The following is a 17513-nucleotide window of genomic DNA, read 5'->3' as shown; positions in this document are numbered from 1 at the left end:
TGTCACATATTTAGATGACTTAGTTTTGACTTACAGCCAAGATAAAATGGAGAATATATATATCTCTAAATAAAGTTTTCTTTTGGGGTATAGACTCATTATTAATTGCTTAACAAACATAAGTTGCTAACTATATGCTATATTTACCATTTTTGTAAAGATAATATTTAGCGATATGTCTTGAAATATTGAGTGCATCTGTTATATGAGTATTCTGTGAAAACATTTATACTCTGTTCTTGGTTGGTCGATCTAATGCAATTTTTTAAAAAATTCTTATTTGTATCTTAGAAAATGTCTGGGAGGATTACATAGCTCAGTAAAAAGGTGATTTTGTTAAAAGGTGATGGTAAATTCTTGTTTTGTACTTGTGCTGTTTGAACAGAGCCTCTGCAGTAGAGAATTACAACTATTTCTAATATATTTAACTGCATGTTAAACTGATTTCCTGTATATGTCCTTAATTGCTGAAATTTATACTAACCTAGAGATCACTTAAAACATCACTATCCAAATTTCGCACGGCACTGAACACGGCATCTTCTTTCAGAAGAGTGTAGAAGAGCATGAGGCCCCTTGAGGGCTCGGGAGGGGTATTTTGAGGCTTGCTTTGAGGAATCTTTGTGTGTGTGTGTGTTCATGTACAGCACCTGTTCTTCCTGGAGCCTACCAGCAAAGCCATTCCCAAGGCTATGGGTACATGCACCAGACCAGCCTCTCATCTATGAGGTCAATGCAGCACTCACCAAATCTAGTAAGTATCAATTCGAAGTGTCTCCTCTTCCCATTTTATCTCCAAAAACAGAAACACATGTGGAACAGACTTGCATTGAATAGTGTCTATTTTCACATAAGGGATAAATGTCAACATTTTGCTCTTTGTACCCCTTTGAAGAAAGCAGAAGACTTACAGAGGTAAACCACCGAGAAAGGAAGGCATGTTGTGAACATGTGTAAAGAGCAAAACTTACAAAGACTCTCTCAGAACGATATCCTAGTTGTTACTTCATGATTGGTTTTAACCAAAACTGTCATCTTCCTTCAGGTCTAAAAGTACAAATATCTGGTCACATTAACCAATTTTGACAGTAATCAAAATGGCCGCTAACCCCCAAATGACATGGCCAACATAAGTCTTTAAATCCTTCTACCAGAAATCTTGAAGGGCTTACAGATTCATTCATTGAACGTGAAGTTCGGAAGCAGTGCTCTAGGTCATCTTGCTCAATGGGCATTTCATGCTGAAATTGTTTCTCCAAACCTCTGTCTCACACAGAAGCCTTAGCCTGAGCACGGAGAAAGAGATGGTCCTTCTAAGTAGTTGTCAGTCCTTAACTGCTCTAAAGTTCTTCTTGCCTCCGCCAGTTTCCTCAGCTCATGGATTCACTTAAATTTGAGACTGTCTGATGCTAATATTAACTAAATTCTTGGTCTTTAATGAAAACAAGTATGGTAAAACTCAACGTATATTCTGGCTATGAACCCCTTGTCGGACCCGTCATGTGCCAATATTTTCTCCCAGTGGGTAGGTTCATTTTGTTGGTGGTTGCCTTTGCTGTACAGAAACTTTTCAATTTGATGTGGTCGCACAAGGTTATTTTTGCTTTTGGTGTCAAATCCAAATAATCATTTGCAAGACCAATGTCAGGGAGCTTACTGCATAAATAAATATATATATATATTTCCCCCTTAGGAGTTTGATTTTTTTAAGGTCTTACATTCAAGTCTTTAATTTATTTTGGGTTAATTTTTGTGTACTGATAAGATAGTTGTCCAGTTTCACTCTTTTGAAAATAAGTTTCCCTTTTTTCCATTTTTCCCAGCACCATTTATTGAAGAGACTGTCCTTTCCTCCACTATGTGTTCTTGGCTCCTTTGTCATAAATTAATTGACCAAACATGCATGGGTTTATTGCTGGGGTCTCTGTTCTGTCTCATAGGTCTGTGTTCTTATGTTACTCTCAGAGTGTTCTGATTACCACAGCTACAAAGCGTCAGTATAGTTTGAAGTTAGGAAGTGAATAATTTCCTCATTGTAACAAGGATTCAGTTATGTGTCCCTCAATATTCAGAACATTTAGATACTAAACGTCTATCACTGTGATTCCAAAACCTACAAAATGAGTGTATTATGTATTTTTCTTTTATATACATGTATTTTTAAGAGAAAGCAAAAATTCTTTGTTTCTAATTAAGAAAAATTCATTTCCTCTGCCAGGGGCCCATGACAGGGACTTGGTGGTGACTTGGCTCTGTCTGTCCCTAGGGCAGTTTTTTTCTCTGAAGAATGTGGAATAGGGGAGAATCTATATAATCTAAAGGGTTAACTGAAGCTGGGAGAAGTTGCCTTTACTGCTGCAAAGCTTACTTTTTCATGGGCTAGTTATTGTATCTACAGGCTTCCTTGATCGCCATTCTGGGCCCCCAAACATTACCCTTTTTGCTAGCCTGGTAAACTTGAGATGCATGCAACTGAGGTCAAATGCTAGGCTCTGGTTTGGAGATCTCCAGAAAGAAATACACTTGGGAACATTGCTCATACTTACTTCATTTTGTGTGAGCTGGTCTGTCATGATTGGCATTTGTGGCCACAACTATTTGGTCTCCATCATGTGATCCCCTCTTTCCTTTCTCAGAGGACCTACCGAGCCATGTATGATTACAGTGCCCAAGACGAAGATGAGGTCTCCTTCAGGGACGGTGACTACATCGTCAACGTGCAGCCCATCGACGACGGCTGGATGTATGGCACGGTGCAGAGAACTGGGAAAACAGGGATGCTCCCAGCCAATTACATTGAGTTTGTTAATTAATTATCCCTCCTTGTCTTTGAGCTTTATTCTAATGTATACTAAACCCAATCTTTTTAAAAGATAGAAGATACTTTTAAGACAAACTGGCCGTTATTTTACAATAATCTATCTTTACTTTGACAATGAGACACATAGGTACCAGGAAAAAGGACTGACTTCTGGGCTCAGAACAGCAGCATTTTCAGTAATTCCTGTACACAAAACCTTAAGGTCTGGAGGCCCGGTGCTGCTAATTGGGTTAATGGTTTCCTTTGATTGGCTATCGAACACTTCTGAGAAATGTATTTTTGTAGACTTTAATAGAGATGTTGATTGTCCCTTACACGTAACAAGTCTATGAAACTTATTAGCTGTCAGTTTGGAATCACCAGAAGCCAATTCTTATAATTCAGTAACACAGCCAATAATTTAAAAACCATTTAGCTTTTGAGTCATTAGGGAATTTCCAATTCAAGTGAAAATTGCCTAATGTAATAAATGTCAGGAGTGGCAGAACGGCAGTTTGGTTAAAATTATATTGACTGGTGGCCTTCGGGACCTAGAAACTTCTCCCAGACAAAGACATTTCCTTGTTCCCTAGACTGACTTGGGTCTCTTTGTTTCTCATTTGTACCAAGGCGTATCCTATTCTTCATGTACATTCTGTGGGCCCAAGTCAACGCTTGACTCCATAGAATGTCAGGACCAAATAACGTCACAGCTACTCTGCAAAGGTTGAAGGTCATCTCTATTATTTCCCTAAGGGCTTTGACCCTGTTGCATGTCACGTAGGTTCAAGCTTCTGTAACATAGGCAGCTGCACTGCCCATCCCCGTTATTAAAGCAACAAGTGCGGCTGATAACCTACTAGCCCTCCCGTCTAGTAGCCAGCTCATCAGAAAAACATGTTTTTGAAAAGTTGCTTGAGATTCTCCTGCTGCCTTGCACTCTAGTTTCGAAGGATTTACACCTTTAGGAAATAGACGCCTACTCTAGCAAATAAGTGATTTAGGTGTTTACTGAGCAGCTTTCTTTAACATAATGCCGCTGTCGATTTAAAAGTAAAGCTAACTTAATAGGAGCCAAAGACTACAAAGTGTGCGAGAGACACAACCAGTGAGCAAAACGTCACCCACTCCGCAGAGAGATGATCAGGTTTTTGCGCGTGTGTGGTTTTTTTGTTTTTGTTTTTGTTTTTCTGGAAAATGCTATTTACATTCAGGAATGGAAGTCCAGCCACTGAAACCAGTTAATGGAAAGATGTCTTTTCTACTTTCTAACCCATATTGGGTGGGGGAGGGGAGATGAAAATGCCAGCAGAGATTTTAGATCAAGGCCCAAGAGGTTGTTCACTGAAAAAGAAATTGTTGTCCTAACTTGAATTTCAAATGGAAGACCCTGCAGGCACTTCCTGGGTTCACCGCAGAGCTGCAGCCTTGCTGGCCCGTGGTGATGATTGGCCTGTAGTCCGCAGTCAAGGTGGCTGGAGAAATTAACGTCCATCAGCCACTCTGTGTTTTTCTGATGTATTTGGACCTCAGCAGGGTAGCATTCCTGGAGGGCCTGCCTCCTGAGTTGTGATGAAGAGGCCAAAGCAAAGTTAAAATGTGATAAAATGTATCGATCTTGAGGCTATCTCCTTTATGTAACATAGGGAAAGAAATTAAAGAAATATCTTATAAAATATCTTTTACGGAAGTGTTTAGGAGTCCAGAAACAAATGCGAATTCACTGATGCTTGTGGAAAGTTAGCACCTCCTTTTTGAAATTCTAGAGTTTCATGTTCTCTGGCTCAAAGAACAAGTAAGCTTTATCACACTCAAGCTGCATCTACAGAAGCTCACACAGAAAGAGAGGAGAGAAATTCAGGTAGAAGACCAGAGAATTTTTTGAGGGGTTGTTACAGATTCCTACATACCCAGGGGGACTGATTTTCTGGTACTGGAATGGACAGTCATGATTAAATTAACCCCTATCTGTTTAGATGTCTTGTCCACGAACCAACAAAGGCAAGCTGAACTTGCAACATTTTTGCAAAAAAAAAAAAAAAAAAAAAAATTCTGTGCATTAAAACTGGGGCAATAAACTTACTCAATTTTATGGTATCATTAAGCAAATATTTATGTTTCACCCAGACCACTTTTTTTGTGTGATTAGGAAAAAGAGTAGTTGTTGATTAAATTTGCAGACTAAATGTAGGATGGGTACAATTTTTGAGAAATAGTACATTTATAGGAAGCTCCAAGGAAATGGATTTGAAACGATACTTTTAATTGGGGGAAAGTCCCATAAAATAGCAGTTGGTGGTTCCATTGTCTTTCTCATCTACTAATTTCAAAATCAGATTCATGAAATGTAGAAGTCTATAATTATTAGGGGAATAATTCTAAAATTTTAAGCTTCGCATAGTGTTTTGCGTAGCGACATGTTTCTCCTTCCAGCATCTAGGAATTAAGGTCTGCTCAGAATTTAACCAGAGAGCAGTTATTTGTTGTCACTGTTACTAACGCTTGTCAGGATCTTGGGCATCTCAGCAGAAATATTGGAAACATACATGTATAATACCAAAGCGCTATTTTTACAGCATTATTTTTCAAAACTATGTTCTTGAACAGTTTTTCCACTTTGCACATGGCTCCCCTCCCCTCAATTTGGCGACATGCATCTCACACATAAATAACACTAACTGCTCAAGAAGGGTGTAAAAAAAAAAAATCTATTTTTTAGAAATCAAGCTAAAGACTGTGAAATGTCCAAGCACAGAGAGGATGCACCTGATTCTCTGAACAAGATGCATTCTCAGGCCTGATTAAAGCACATGGAGCAGGTTGATACGTCCTTATAAGGTTCTGAAAACAAAGCTCTATGTGGATCATCTCTCTCCTGAGAGAAGCAGAGCAGCAGAACAGATGACTTTCGTTGTATGTTTTTGTAGTCAGCGTTTTTACTAATTCTCGTGCTCTAGGAAAGCTTCCTATTTCTAACCTGTGACAAAACGAGTTCTTCATGTCTTCTTATTCTTGTTTATACACCCACAGCGTAGCCCAGTTTGAAATACTTATCGGGTTGTCAGATCCCCTCGCCACCCCTGCCTCGTCCCAGGCTTCCCCACCTCCAGAGACCACACAGGAATTTGCAAGCACAATTTCTACAGGCACCTTGTATGAACCTGGATGAGATTAGACCAGCCCCTCTCTTGTCACTAGGTTCACCACTGAAGATGACGAAGATGCCATTTGGGCAAGTTGACCCCAGTCTTTCCTCCCTTGTCCTTTCCCGGTTGGGCTTGACAACAGTCTGGGAGGTGGGGAAACAGACTTTTCTAGAACAGTGAAGTTCAAGAGGTGCATCTCTTTTGGGGTGTGTTCACCTCCAGTGAAATGTTTTTAATGAAAAGATAAAGAAAATGGGTGTGACCCTTTAATAACGCATCCTTATATAAAGTGGATATAGTTTATACCAAAATTATAATAGAGATATATTTAAAAAAAAAAAGGTGCCTTTTTGAATACCCTTGTTTATCCATGATGGTCTTGGAATGAGAACCAAGCAACCAAGCTTCTTGTCTATTCTATAGTAATATTTTATTATACATGATTGGTATTTTTGTTGTGGGGAATGTGATGCTCCTGACAGATATGAAAGGTGATAGCAGATTGTATTTTTACTTCTAAAGGTGTAGAACTTTAGAAAATACTGACCTTTCCCATCTATTTCTGAAAAGTTCTTGGTGGATTTTATATATAGTCAGGATGCATAAATATTAACTTTAGGTTTGCGACTTAAAATACCTACTGTAAGATAGAAGAATTATGTTATGAGGCTGAATTCATTACACAACATGAAATTCACTTCATAAATTTCTATTAGACCTTAGCTATTTGCTTCTGATAATCTAAAAGTGGCTAGAGCGTGGGTGTTTTGGGTAATGAGACACAGAGGTGAGAAAGCTTTAGTTAAGTAAGAAGCTATGTAAAGTAAGTTAAGAATGCTAAAAGGAAAGTCTCTTTCTGAAGTATTCCACGCCCATTAGGGTCCTTTCCAGGCAACTGACTGTCAACTACTGATGATCAAAAACAAAAATAATAACAAAAAACCAAGATATTGTATGATGTTTCTGTGGCCATCATTTCATGATGCTTAGACTACTGGAATCCACTAGCCTGGAAGGATCCCTGGGCAGATATCTCCCCGGATGTCCATATTACTTGCATATATTCATGGAATCCCATAGGCTTTTTGCGTTTGACACATGGTACCCAGTTGGCATAGTGTCTACTTCTTTGTAATCCAGTTGCTGTTAAGAATGATTGACTTTGAAGGAAGAAAGCTGCATGCTAGTCCCTTTCTTCCACACACGTGTCCACACACGTGTCCACACGATGAATGGCTGAGCACTGAGAAGTGGCACCAAGTGTGTTGTGGGCACGGGGCAGAAACATTGGCCTTTGACTTGTGATAAGAATACAAAATTGAGTCACTGCGCAGCTTGGCTTCTGTCTGCTTCAAAAATGTAGAATTGTGGTTGACGAATTTGCAAGACTGTACTAACTTTGAGAGCATACAGTTTTTAATGGAAACACTTCATGGTTTTAAAATGAAGGGGCTTATAGAACGATATGATGTTATCACTATAATTTGGCTTTTGTTATGCAAATTAACACCAGCTATTAAAATATATTTTAGTAGAAATGCTTTAATTCATGTGTTCTTTCCTCTACACTGTGAATCTTTAAGCCTTGGTGGACTAGAGCAACATCGTGCTGCCCAAAGGACTAACCTATGCAAACTAGTTCACATTTTAGTGGATGTCACAGTAATTGTGTAATAAGACATTATTCCCCCCCCCGCATAATGTACAGCGGCATTGGAATAAACCTTAAGCCTAGCATCATGTATGTATAGTATAGTCACTCACAAACCCTTCAAGGCTACTATAATCATTAGTATTATTATTTGTTTAAAAGCAAATCGCCAAGTTATCTATTAAATCTACTTGAATGATGTCAGAGCAAGAATGAGAGATGGACGTGTCGGCTGTGGCTTCATTGTGGTCACTGCAAGTGTCCTCCTGTGATCCAGCTGTGTTCGGACGCACTTTCTTCAGGATATTATTATTCGGTGTCTTCTTTCTGTATTTGTAAAATGTTATAATGCTCTAATTTTCCTATCTCTACACATTCGGTTTGCTTAAATAAATGCAGGATATAACAAAATGGTTCTATGTCTTGGTTCTCACCTTGGTTCCTTGGAGCTGGGGTCATTGACGGTGCCCCGGGGACAAGGTTTATCATGACAATGCACAATAAATCACATTGGAGGCCCCGATGCCCTTCCATTAGTGAGTCATTCAAAATGTGTCTTTTCCCCCAAATAAACTTAGTTTTAAATGATAACAATACTACGCTCTTTCAAGCTGAGTATCTTTCTGATTGTGTTTCAGAGTACTCCAATAATACAGCATTGTAGTTCACTTCTTTCAAGATTAAATCCCTCATATGTTCCCAATAGGAGAATTTTAATTTTCTTGTAGTAGTAAGATGAAAGAAACAGCTTGAAGCAAAGAATAGAAAATGCGAAAATTGAATACATGAAAAGGAGAGATGCTCTGATTTCTCAGCTAAGAATGGCTCATTTATCATAGAACATAATTGCTTTTTCCCCCTAATTTTCCCATAGTTGGAAAAAGTAAGTTAGTCCCTATTTTTACCCTCGTATAAATCTATTGAGAATAGGCTCTTATCCTCACTATATTATTGTGTAGAAGTTCCTCTTTGAAGGGGCATAAACCTTCCCAATTGTACACTGATGAACAGTATGGATGATGCATTTATTTAAGGAAAAAATTTTAAAGATTTTATTTATTCATTTGATAGAGAGAGAGTGTGTGTATGTGAGAGAGAGAGAGCACAGCCAGGGGGTGGGGAGCGTTAGAAGGAAAGGGAGAAACAGACTCCCCTCTACTCCCCCGTGCTGAGTGGGAAGCCCAACATGGGACTCGATCCCAGGACCCTGGGATCATGACCTGAGCAGATGCTTAACCACTGAACCATCCAGGTCCCCAGATAACACATTTAGAACACTTGCTCACAGAATAAACATGTCTTCCTGATCTTGAAATTTTCTGCTTTTCATATTCTAAAAGCATAAAATGAATATTTGTTTGATAGTCATCATCAAATATACTGATGATATTTCAAATTACAAAACAGACTATTTATTTATTTGAAGAATTTGCTATCTTTTTCTCCCACCAAGATTTTTTTCCCTCCATGATAATAAATTTTTTCCTTGGAACCCAAGTCCCAGAGTAATGAATAACTTAGCTGGATTTTTTTTTTCCCTAAACTAAAATAATTATATTAACCTCAACATTGTGACATCAGTTTTATAAGTCCCGGAGACCCACATGACCACCAGAAGTCTACCAAAATAACCTTTTGCAAAAATACTCTGACACAATAAATTAAAAGGTAGACAGAAGGAAAGCTTTGTTCCTTCCTTTATGTAACCTGCCTCTCCCACACAGAGGGATTGAATAAGAGTTTTGTGGTGGCAGAAAACTGAATATGGGCCAAATGTGAACTTCAACTCCTCTCTGCAGTTCTAAGCAAAATTCTCACGGCTTGGTCTATTATATTAGTATTTGGGAGCAACAAAGTTATAAAAAAACAGAAGGAGAAAATAGATTTAAAGTGTGCCAGGTCAACATTAGAACAAAGGACCCAGTTACTGATTTTTTTTTTTTAAAGATTTTATTTATTTATTTGATAGACAGAGATTACAAGTAGGCAGAGAGCAGGCAGAGAGAGAGGAGGAAGCAGGCTCCCCGCAGAGCAGAGAGCCTGATGTGGGGCTCGATCCAAGGACCCTGAGACCATGACCTGAGCTGAAGGCAGAGGCTTCAACCCACTGAGCCAGCCAGGCGCCCCTGATTTTGTTTTTACTGTGGTACTTGATCTTTGCCACTTTTCTACTTTTTATTTTTTTAAGATGTATTTATTTGAGAGAGAGAGCAGGGAGAGAGGGAGAGAGAGACAATCTCAAGAAGACTTTCTACTGAGCTTGGAGCTGGAGGTGGGACTCGATCTCATGACCCCGAGATAACCACCTGAGCTGAAACCAAGACTTGGTCACTTATCCGACTGTGCCACCCACGCACCCGCCTTTCCTTTTCCTTTTTCCTTTTTTTCTTTTTAAAGTAGAAAACATGAAAGAGAATAGTAGAGAAATGAAACATCAGAATTCTTGTTATTCCACTCAACAGAATAAGGAATTTTCCTGCAACTCAAATTTAGTTATTAGATTACTCTTTAAATGGATTAGTTTCTGGTTCTTGACCTGGGCTAGCCACATTTACTGCCATTTTTCTGAGGGTTGCTCTCCAAGACCATGCTGGCGTAACTTAATTTTTGTTATCTCACGTGATCTCACCACTGTGGTCACAGCTGACTGGGTCTAGATGACCTACTGACGGGCTGTCTGGGGGGCCTGGATGGGGGCTACACAAGAACTTGGCCTGACAGGGATGGTGACCGATCCTGTCCAAATCTCTCTGAAGAGCCTGAGTTCCAAAGATAGAGCGAGTTGGCTAACTGGTTTTATTATTCAAAACTAAAGGACGTGGAGAAAGAAGGAAGTCAGGAGTAAGCCTAGGCTTAGGGAAGGCAGGAATCATGAGTAAGAAAAGCCACAGAATGGGGGACAGATATTTGGAGGAGATGGAGTGAAAATTAAAGTTGACGGTCAGTAGTGACGTATGGCACATGGTATAGCCATAAAGAGATGGGAAGAAAGAAATTCGATTCTTATTAATGAGTGGCTCCCATCATTCAGGAGCCCCCACCCTTGATGCTGTGGGTGGCCACACGCCACATCAGATGCTCGAGGCTCAGTCCTAGAGCCACAGCGAGACCATCTCCTCTTACCTTGACAAGGAGCCAATTTCATGAATGTTGGAAAGATTTGCACCATGAGCTCCCCTTCCCCCACAACGAAACACTAAATAGCAGAAGTAATTGAGATGCCAATTACATTATTACAGTTCAATTGTTTCCAGCTTATTTTATGTAATTTTCCCTTGTTTTCTCTTATGATATAGTATACTCTATATATTCTATTGAAAAATCCCTTTAGTTAGAAGTTGTCTCCTTGGACCCCATGAAGGGTAACCACAGTGGACAACCAAATGCATTTAACTGCAGCCAGTGCCTAGGTACAAAGAAGGGACTGGCAGTTCAGAGGAATGTTCTTATTGACTTGTACATTTGGCAAAGAAGAAGGGAGTGTCTGGGGCCACCTTTGAGAGTGACATTGGCACTGGTTTTCCAGGGATGAAAGAGGACTGGTTTTTGCAGAACTTTCGGAAATACCCAATTCAAGGTGAGTTTTCGTAGTATAGTGGTTATCACGTTTGCCCAATAGACACATCTACTTCTTCCAGTTTACTCTGGTGATAGCTCTTGTTGAAGGTGGTTTATGAGTTCAGCATCTGTTTAGGGTTTATGGGATTCAAGGAACAGAACACAGAACTTTCCTCATCAAGGTTACATACTAGTAAGAGAGATTAGCATGAAGCAGCTAGGATGTACATTTATGCACTTGTATGTAATTGTGTACATTTGCATACAGTTGTGTACATTTGCATACAATAGTGTATATTTGCGTGTAATTGTGCATATTTGGTAATTAATTGCCCAGTTGCAGCATAGGAGACACTGGAAAGGGGAAGTCTAGTGAGCCCTGGGGCTCTTGCAGCTGGGTAGGGGTGAGTTGTACACCTGCCAAGACGGGGCAGAAGGCTTCCTGAGGAGCCCAGGTGAGAACTTAGGGTTGGAAGCTGCACAGATAGCAGCCTCTGTCCATCTAGGCATTAGACATGCAGGAATATTTTACCACCAGCAGCCAGTGCTGGAAATGCTGCAGTCTTCTGTCTGCCAAATTTTAATTTAAGTAGCAATGGCAGGTTTTTGTAATCTCAATAAAGTTAAATGTTTTGTGGACAAAATTCAGAGTATGCACGTGCATGGATTTATGTGTATGGACTGCCCTCTTATTATTCTAATTAAGATTTTTTTCTCAATCAATAAAAAAATTCAGCCCATTGCAAAGAGTTAATTATAGACACAGTTTTACAGATTGTCAAATACTTCGCTGCCTTTTTGGATAATTGGTTATTACATAACCTTTCCCGTGTCCTTTCCTCCTCCCTGAATATTTTTGGAAAGCATGTGTTTACTGGAGTTTATTTTCACACAGTCTGCCACAGACATTGATTAAAACACTGTTTATTCTCTCCCATCTTAGATTTCATAGATTTGGGAGTTGTCATTTCCATCTAATATGTGGTAGGAGTTAGATTTGCTACATTAACCAGGAAACACAGGGAAAAATCACTGGCAATGCAAGAAAGTTGCTGGCAATTACTTATAGTAAGTCCTCGCTCTGAGGTAAGTCATAGCTGTGTGTATGGAATTGTAGCAAGAATGTTGAACATCTGCGTCCTTTAAAGTCTGGTGGTGCGTTTGCACACTTTTTCTTGAGGACTTTGCCCCCTTTATATGAACGATTGCTAATATTTTGGATGTCTGTGTTTCCCTTAACCTATGCCTAATAAAATGCCTGTTGTGGGAAAGCCCTTTGATACACACAAACACCCCCTGGCTTTATCACATCGTTCACGTTTGGACTTTCAAGACAGTGCCACCAAGTGATTTCTGGTCTATATGGCTTCCCCCTCCCCCCCCCCCAAAAAAGAGAAGTTCTGATGAGCCAAGTACATTGTCATATTTACACTGCAATGACACACGGTTTCTTTTGTTCCCAAGTTGTATGCCCATAGGTTTACATTAATTTAGTGGGGTTGGGAGAAGAGGTGCCTGAAAAGCCAATGGGACAATTGTTGGACCCACGTGCCAAGGCTCCTTCTGGCTGTGTCTAGGCATGAGCTCCAGGAGGCCAGGCGATACGGCTCCTGTCTGCCTGCAGCCTCCCTCCCACTGGAAACAGGAGCACAGGCCCAGAGAAATGTTTCCATTTTCTGTGATTCATGTCCTGGAAAGTGGCAGGTGGTGGTGGGGGGGGGGGGATGTGTGGCTCCAGTGATGATTTTATTTTCCCAGAGCAGGCAAATAAAAAACATTTCTGGTATGAGAACAGTAAATTATGTTGTGTGAGCCTCTTAGTATCATTGAAAAGTTCCATGTTTGAAGGACACCGAAATATTTTCCGAACTTGGAATGGGCTTCTGGTTTTGGTGTAAGTCCCTCGATTATGACTGAGACCCTAACATGGTAGTTTCATAATACATAACCCTTCAGGATTTGACAGACTCCGTTTTATGTTTACGCCCAGATCAAAAATCTAGATTATGATTGCCTGGGATGGATGGAGCTTCAGCAGGGAGATGTCCTGGTGAGAAAGACGACTGTGTCAGGTGAGTGAGAACCTGGGGGGCAGTAAATAGCATTACTGGCAGAAAGGGAAGAATGGAAATAGTTGAGGAACAAGGAGACATGAATCTCCCAATGGTCTCACTTGGATAGAAAACCTCAACGGTTTAGTTCCCAGGGGAGTTGGATCTTTCAAAAATTATTCCAATGACAGAAAGTAGATTCTCCTTGCATTGGTCTTGTTTATCTTTTCAAGCCTTTGCTTGAAGATCCACGAAATAAGGCTGTACTCTGTTGTATGACTTACCTTTCTTTTTGGAAACAATGCATCTGGAAATTGCTGAAAATTGACTTCATGGGAGTATAAATTGGGATGCATTTTTGGAGTTTAGGACTCTGTGATGCCCTAGCTTTTTTTTTTTTTTTTTAAGATTTTATTTATTTATTTGACAGAGAGACAGCAAAAGAAGGAACAAAAGCAGGGGGAGTGGGAGAGGGAGAAGCAGACTGCCTGCTGAGCAGGGAGCTCGATGCAGGGCTTGATCCCGGGACCCTGCGGTCATGACCTGAGCCAAATGTCTGAGGCACCCAGGTGCCCCTGCCCTAAATTTGATGTTGGTTTTTTAGTGTGTGTGTTTTTGTTTTATTTTATTTTTTGTTTTTAAGTCTGAGAAAGTTGTGTTCACTTGAGGGGAGCAAGTAGATTCTGCACTGTTAAACTTGGGTAGTCTCACATTCCTAAGTGGACGATTCTGGCCAGAGTCATGTTTGACCTTCCATGCATGTTCCCCTGAGACTCATGGATTTCTAGGGGAGCATAAACCTTTAGTTGGACCCCTCCACCCCTGACCTTTAGGAAGACATGGCATGACTATTTCACTCTAAAGACCAGAAGAGCAGACCCTGAGAAAATTGGTGACTGCCAAAACCAATGGCACATAGCTTGGAGGGTGGGTAAAAGCACAGCTCCTCTGTCTCTCATCTGTCTCTCATCTCTGTACAAGTTCTAGCAGTTTTGGGGTGGAGTCTTTTGGGTTTTCCACATAAAATATCATATCATCTGCAAGAGTGAGAGTTTGACTTCTTTGCTGATTTGTATGCCTTTTATTTCTTTTTGTTGTCTGATTGCAGAGGCTAGGACTTCTAGTACTATGTTGAATAGCAGTGATGACAGTAGACAGCCCAGCAATGTTCCTGACCTTAGGGGGAAAGCTCTCAGTTTTTCCCCATTGAGAATGATATTCGCTGTGGGTTTTTCATAGATGACTTTGATGATATTGAGGTATGTACCTTCTATCCCTACACTGTGAAGAGTTTTGATCAAGAAAGGATGCCATACTTTGTCAAATGCTTTTTCAGCATCTACTGAGAGTATCATATGGTTCTTGTTCTTTCTTTTATTAATATATTTTATCACATCGATTGATTTGCAGATGTTGAACCCATCTTGCAGCCCAGGAATAAATCCTACTTGTTCATGGTGAATAATCCTTTTGTGGTCGTGGTTGTGGTCATGGTGAATAATCCTAATGTACTGTTGGATCCTATTGGCTAGTATTTTGGTGAGAATTTTTGCATCCATATTCATCAGGGATATTGGTCTGTAATTCTCCTTTTTGATGGGGTCTTTGTGTGGTTTGGGGATCAAGGTAATGCTTGCCTAATAAAATGAGTTTGGGTTTTCCTTCCATTTCTATTTTTTGGATCAGTTTCAGGAGAATAGGTATTAATTCTTCTATAAATGTTTGCTGGAATTCCCCTGGGAAGCCATCTGGCCCTGGCCCTGTGCTCTGCACAGATTGCCCTGGGCAATCCTTATATCAGAAAATTAGATTTTAAGCCAAAGACTGTAATAAGAGATGTGGAAGGACATTATATCATACTTAAAAGGTCTATCCAACAAGAAGATTTAACAGTTTTAAGTATCTATGCCCCTAACATGGGAGTAGCCAATTATATAAACCAATTAATAACAAAATCAAAGAAACACATTGACAATAATATAATAACAGTAGGGGAATTTAACACCCCCCTCACTGAGATGGACAGATCATCTAAGCAAAAGGTCAATAAGGAAATAAAGGTTTTAAATGAGGCACTGGACTAGAAGGACATCACAGATATATTCAGAACATTCCATTGCAAAGCAACAGAATACACATTCTTCTCTAGTGCACATGGAACATTCTCCAGAATAGACCACATCCTGGGTCACAAATCAGGTCTCGACCAGTACTAAAGGATTGGAATCATTCCCTGTAGTTTTTCAGACCACAGTGCTTTGAAACAAGAGGAAAGTTGGAAAGAACTCAAATACATGGAGGCTAAAGAGCATCTGACTAAAGAATGAATGGGTCAACCAGGAAATTAAAGAAGAATTTAAAAAATTCATGGAAACAAATGAAAATGGAAACACAACTGTTCAAAATCTGTGGGACACAGCAAAGGCAGTCCTGAGAGGAAAGTATATAGTGATACAAGCCCTTCTCAAGAAACAAGAAAGGTCTCACGTATGCAACCTAACCCTACATCTAAGGAAGCTGGAGAAAGAACAGCAAAGAAAGCCTAAACCCAGCAGGAGAAGAGGAATAAGAAAGATCAGAGCAGAAATCAATGAAACAGAAATCAAAAGAACAGTAGATCAGATCAATGAAACTAGGAGCTGGTTCTTTGAAAGAATTAATAAGATTGATAAGTCCCTGGCCAGACTTATCAAAAAGAAAAGAGAAAGGACCCAAATTAATAAAATCATGAATAAAAGGGGAGAGATCATAACCCTTTTCTCTCCTCCTTCTTCTGGGATCCCAGTTATTCTAATATTGTTTCATCTTATGGTATCACTTATTTCTCGAATTCTCCCCTCGTGGTGCGGTAGTTGTTTATCTCTCTTTTTCTCATCCTCTTTATTCTCCATCATTTGGTCTTCTATATCACTAATTCTCTTTTCTGCCTCATTTAGCCTAGCAGTAAGAGCCTCCATTTTTTATTGTACCTCATTAATAGCTTTTTAATTTTCAACTTGATTAGATTTTAGTTCTTTTATTTCTCCAGAAAGGGATTCTCTAGTATCTTTTACGCTTTTTTTTTCAAGCCCAGCTAGCATCTTTATAATTGTCATTCTGAACTCTAGTTCTGACATCTTACTAATGTCTGTATTGATTAGGTCCCCAGCAGTTGGTACTGCCTCTTGTTTTTTTATTTTTTATTTTTTATGAGGTGAGTTTTTTTGCCTTGTCATTTTGTCCAGGGAAGAATAGATGAATGAGAGAACAAAATGCTAAAAGGGTAACAACTACCCCAGGAAAATATATATTAACCAAATCAGAAGAGACCCAAAACCAGGGGGAGAAGAAGGGAAAAAAAAAAATAGTATGATTAGGTTGGTGAAAAGAACAGAGCCACACACTAGGCTTTGGGTGTATTTTGGTCTGTTAGAAGAAATTACCTCCCAAAATTTTAAAGAAAAAAAATATATATGGGTACACACGATGAAGGGATGGTATATGACTGTAAAGATAAAAATTTAAAAAGTATTCTAAAAAAGGAATTGATAAGAAGTTGGTTAAAAAAAAAGAAAAAAGGAGAGAATGTGATCAGGCTGGAGACAAGAACATAGCCACATGCTAGATTTAGGGTATATTTTAGTCTGTTAGAAGAGACTGTATCCCAAAATTTTAAAGCAAGAAAAACTAACATGTATAAAAAAATAAGGTTAAATACAATGAAGGGATAGAATATGACTAAAAAAGTGGTAATTAAAAGATTTTTAAAAGGACATTGATAGGATAAAATAGTTAAAATGTTAAAATAGGAAAAAGGAAACATTAAAAAAATAGAAAAGAAAAAGTTAATGAAGATTTAAAAAATTTAACTTTGAAAAACTAAAGAATCATGGGGGAAAAGCTGTGAATTCTATATGTTGCCTTCCCCTAACTCTCATTGATCAGTAAACTTGGTCTTGGCTGGATATTCTTGTTGATCCTCTGGGGGAGGGGCCGTTGTGGTGATTCTCAATTGTTTTTGCCAGAGGCAGAATTGCACCGCCCTTGCCAGGGGCTGGGCAAAGTAATCTGTGCGGTTTGCACTCGGAGCTTTTGTTCCCTGAAGGCTTTCCGTAGTGCTCTGGTGGACGGGAATGAAAATGGTGGCTTCCCAGTCTCTGCCCGGAGGGGTCGAGAGCTCACTTCGGGCCCCAGTCCTCAGTGGGCCCTCAGAGAAAAGCAGTCAATCCATCCCGTCTCCCTGGTCTCCGGCCGTGCTCCGTGCTCACCCAGCCTGTGACCGAGCATTTCTATCTCTGGTGCATGGCCCCGTTTGGAGTCTTCAAACC

General features: G+C 39.7%; 1 protein-coding gene across 1 annotated transcript in view; it reads left to right on the top strand.

Annotated features, from left to right (window-relative positions):
• NEBL (nebulette) overlaps positions 1-8003 on the top strand; it is a 362472-nt gene extending 354469 nt beyond the window's left edge. Inside the window, exons 6-7 of the mRNA XM_046011516.1 lie at positions 648-754; positions 2637-8003. Coding sequence (XP_045867472.1) covers positions 648-754; positions 2637-2813 — 284 coding nt within the window. The 3' untranslated portion in view covers positions 2814-8003. The remainder of the gene's footprint in view (positions 1-647; positions 755-2636) is intronic.
• The last annotated feature ends 9510 nt before the right edge of the window (positions 8004-17513 follow it).

This window comes from Meles meles, chromosome 7 (assembly GCF_922984935.1).
Source record: "Meles meles chromosome 7, mMelMel3.1 paternal haplotype, whole genome shotgun sequence".
In the NCBI taxonomy this organism is placed as follows: domain Eukaryota; kingdom Metazoa; phylum Chordata; class Mammalia; order Carnivora; family Mustelidae; genus Meles; species Meles meles.
Note: the sequence above shows the minus strand (reverse complement) of the source record. Positions and strands in the feature narration are given on the sequence as shown.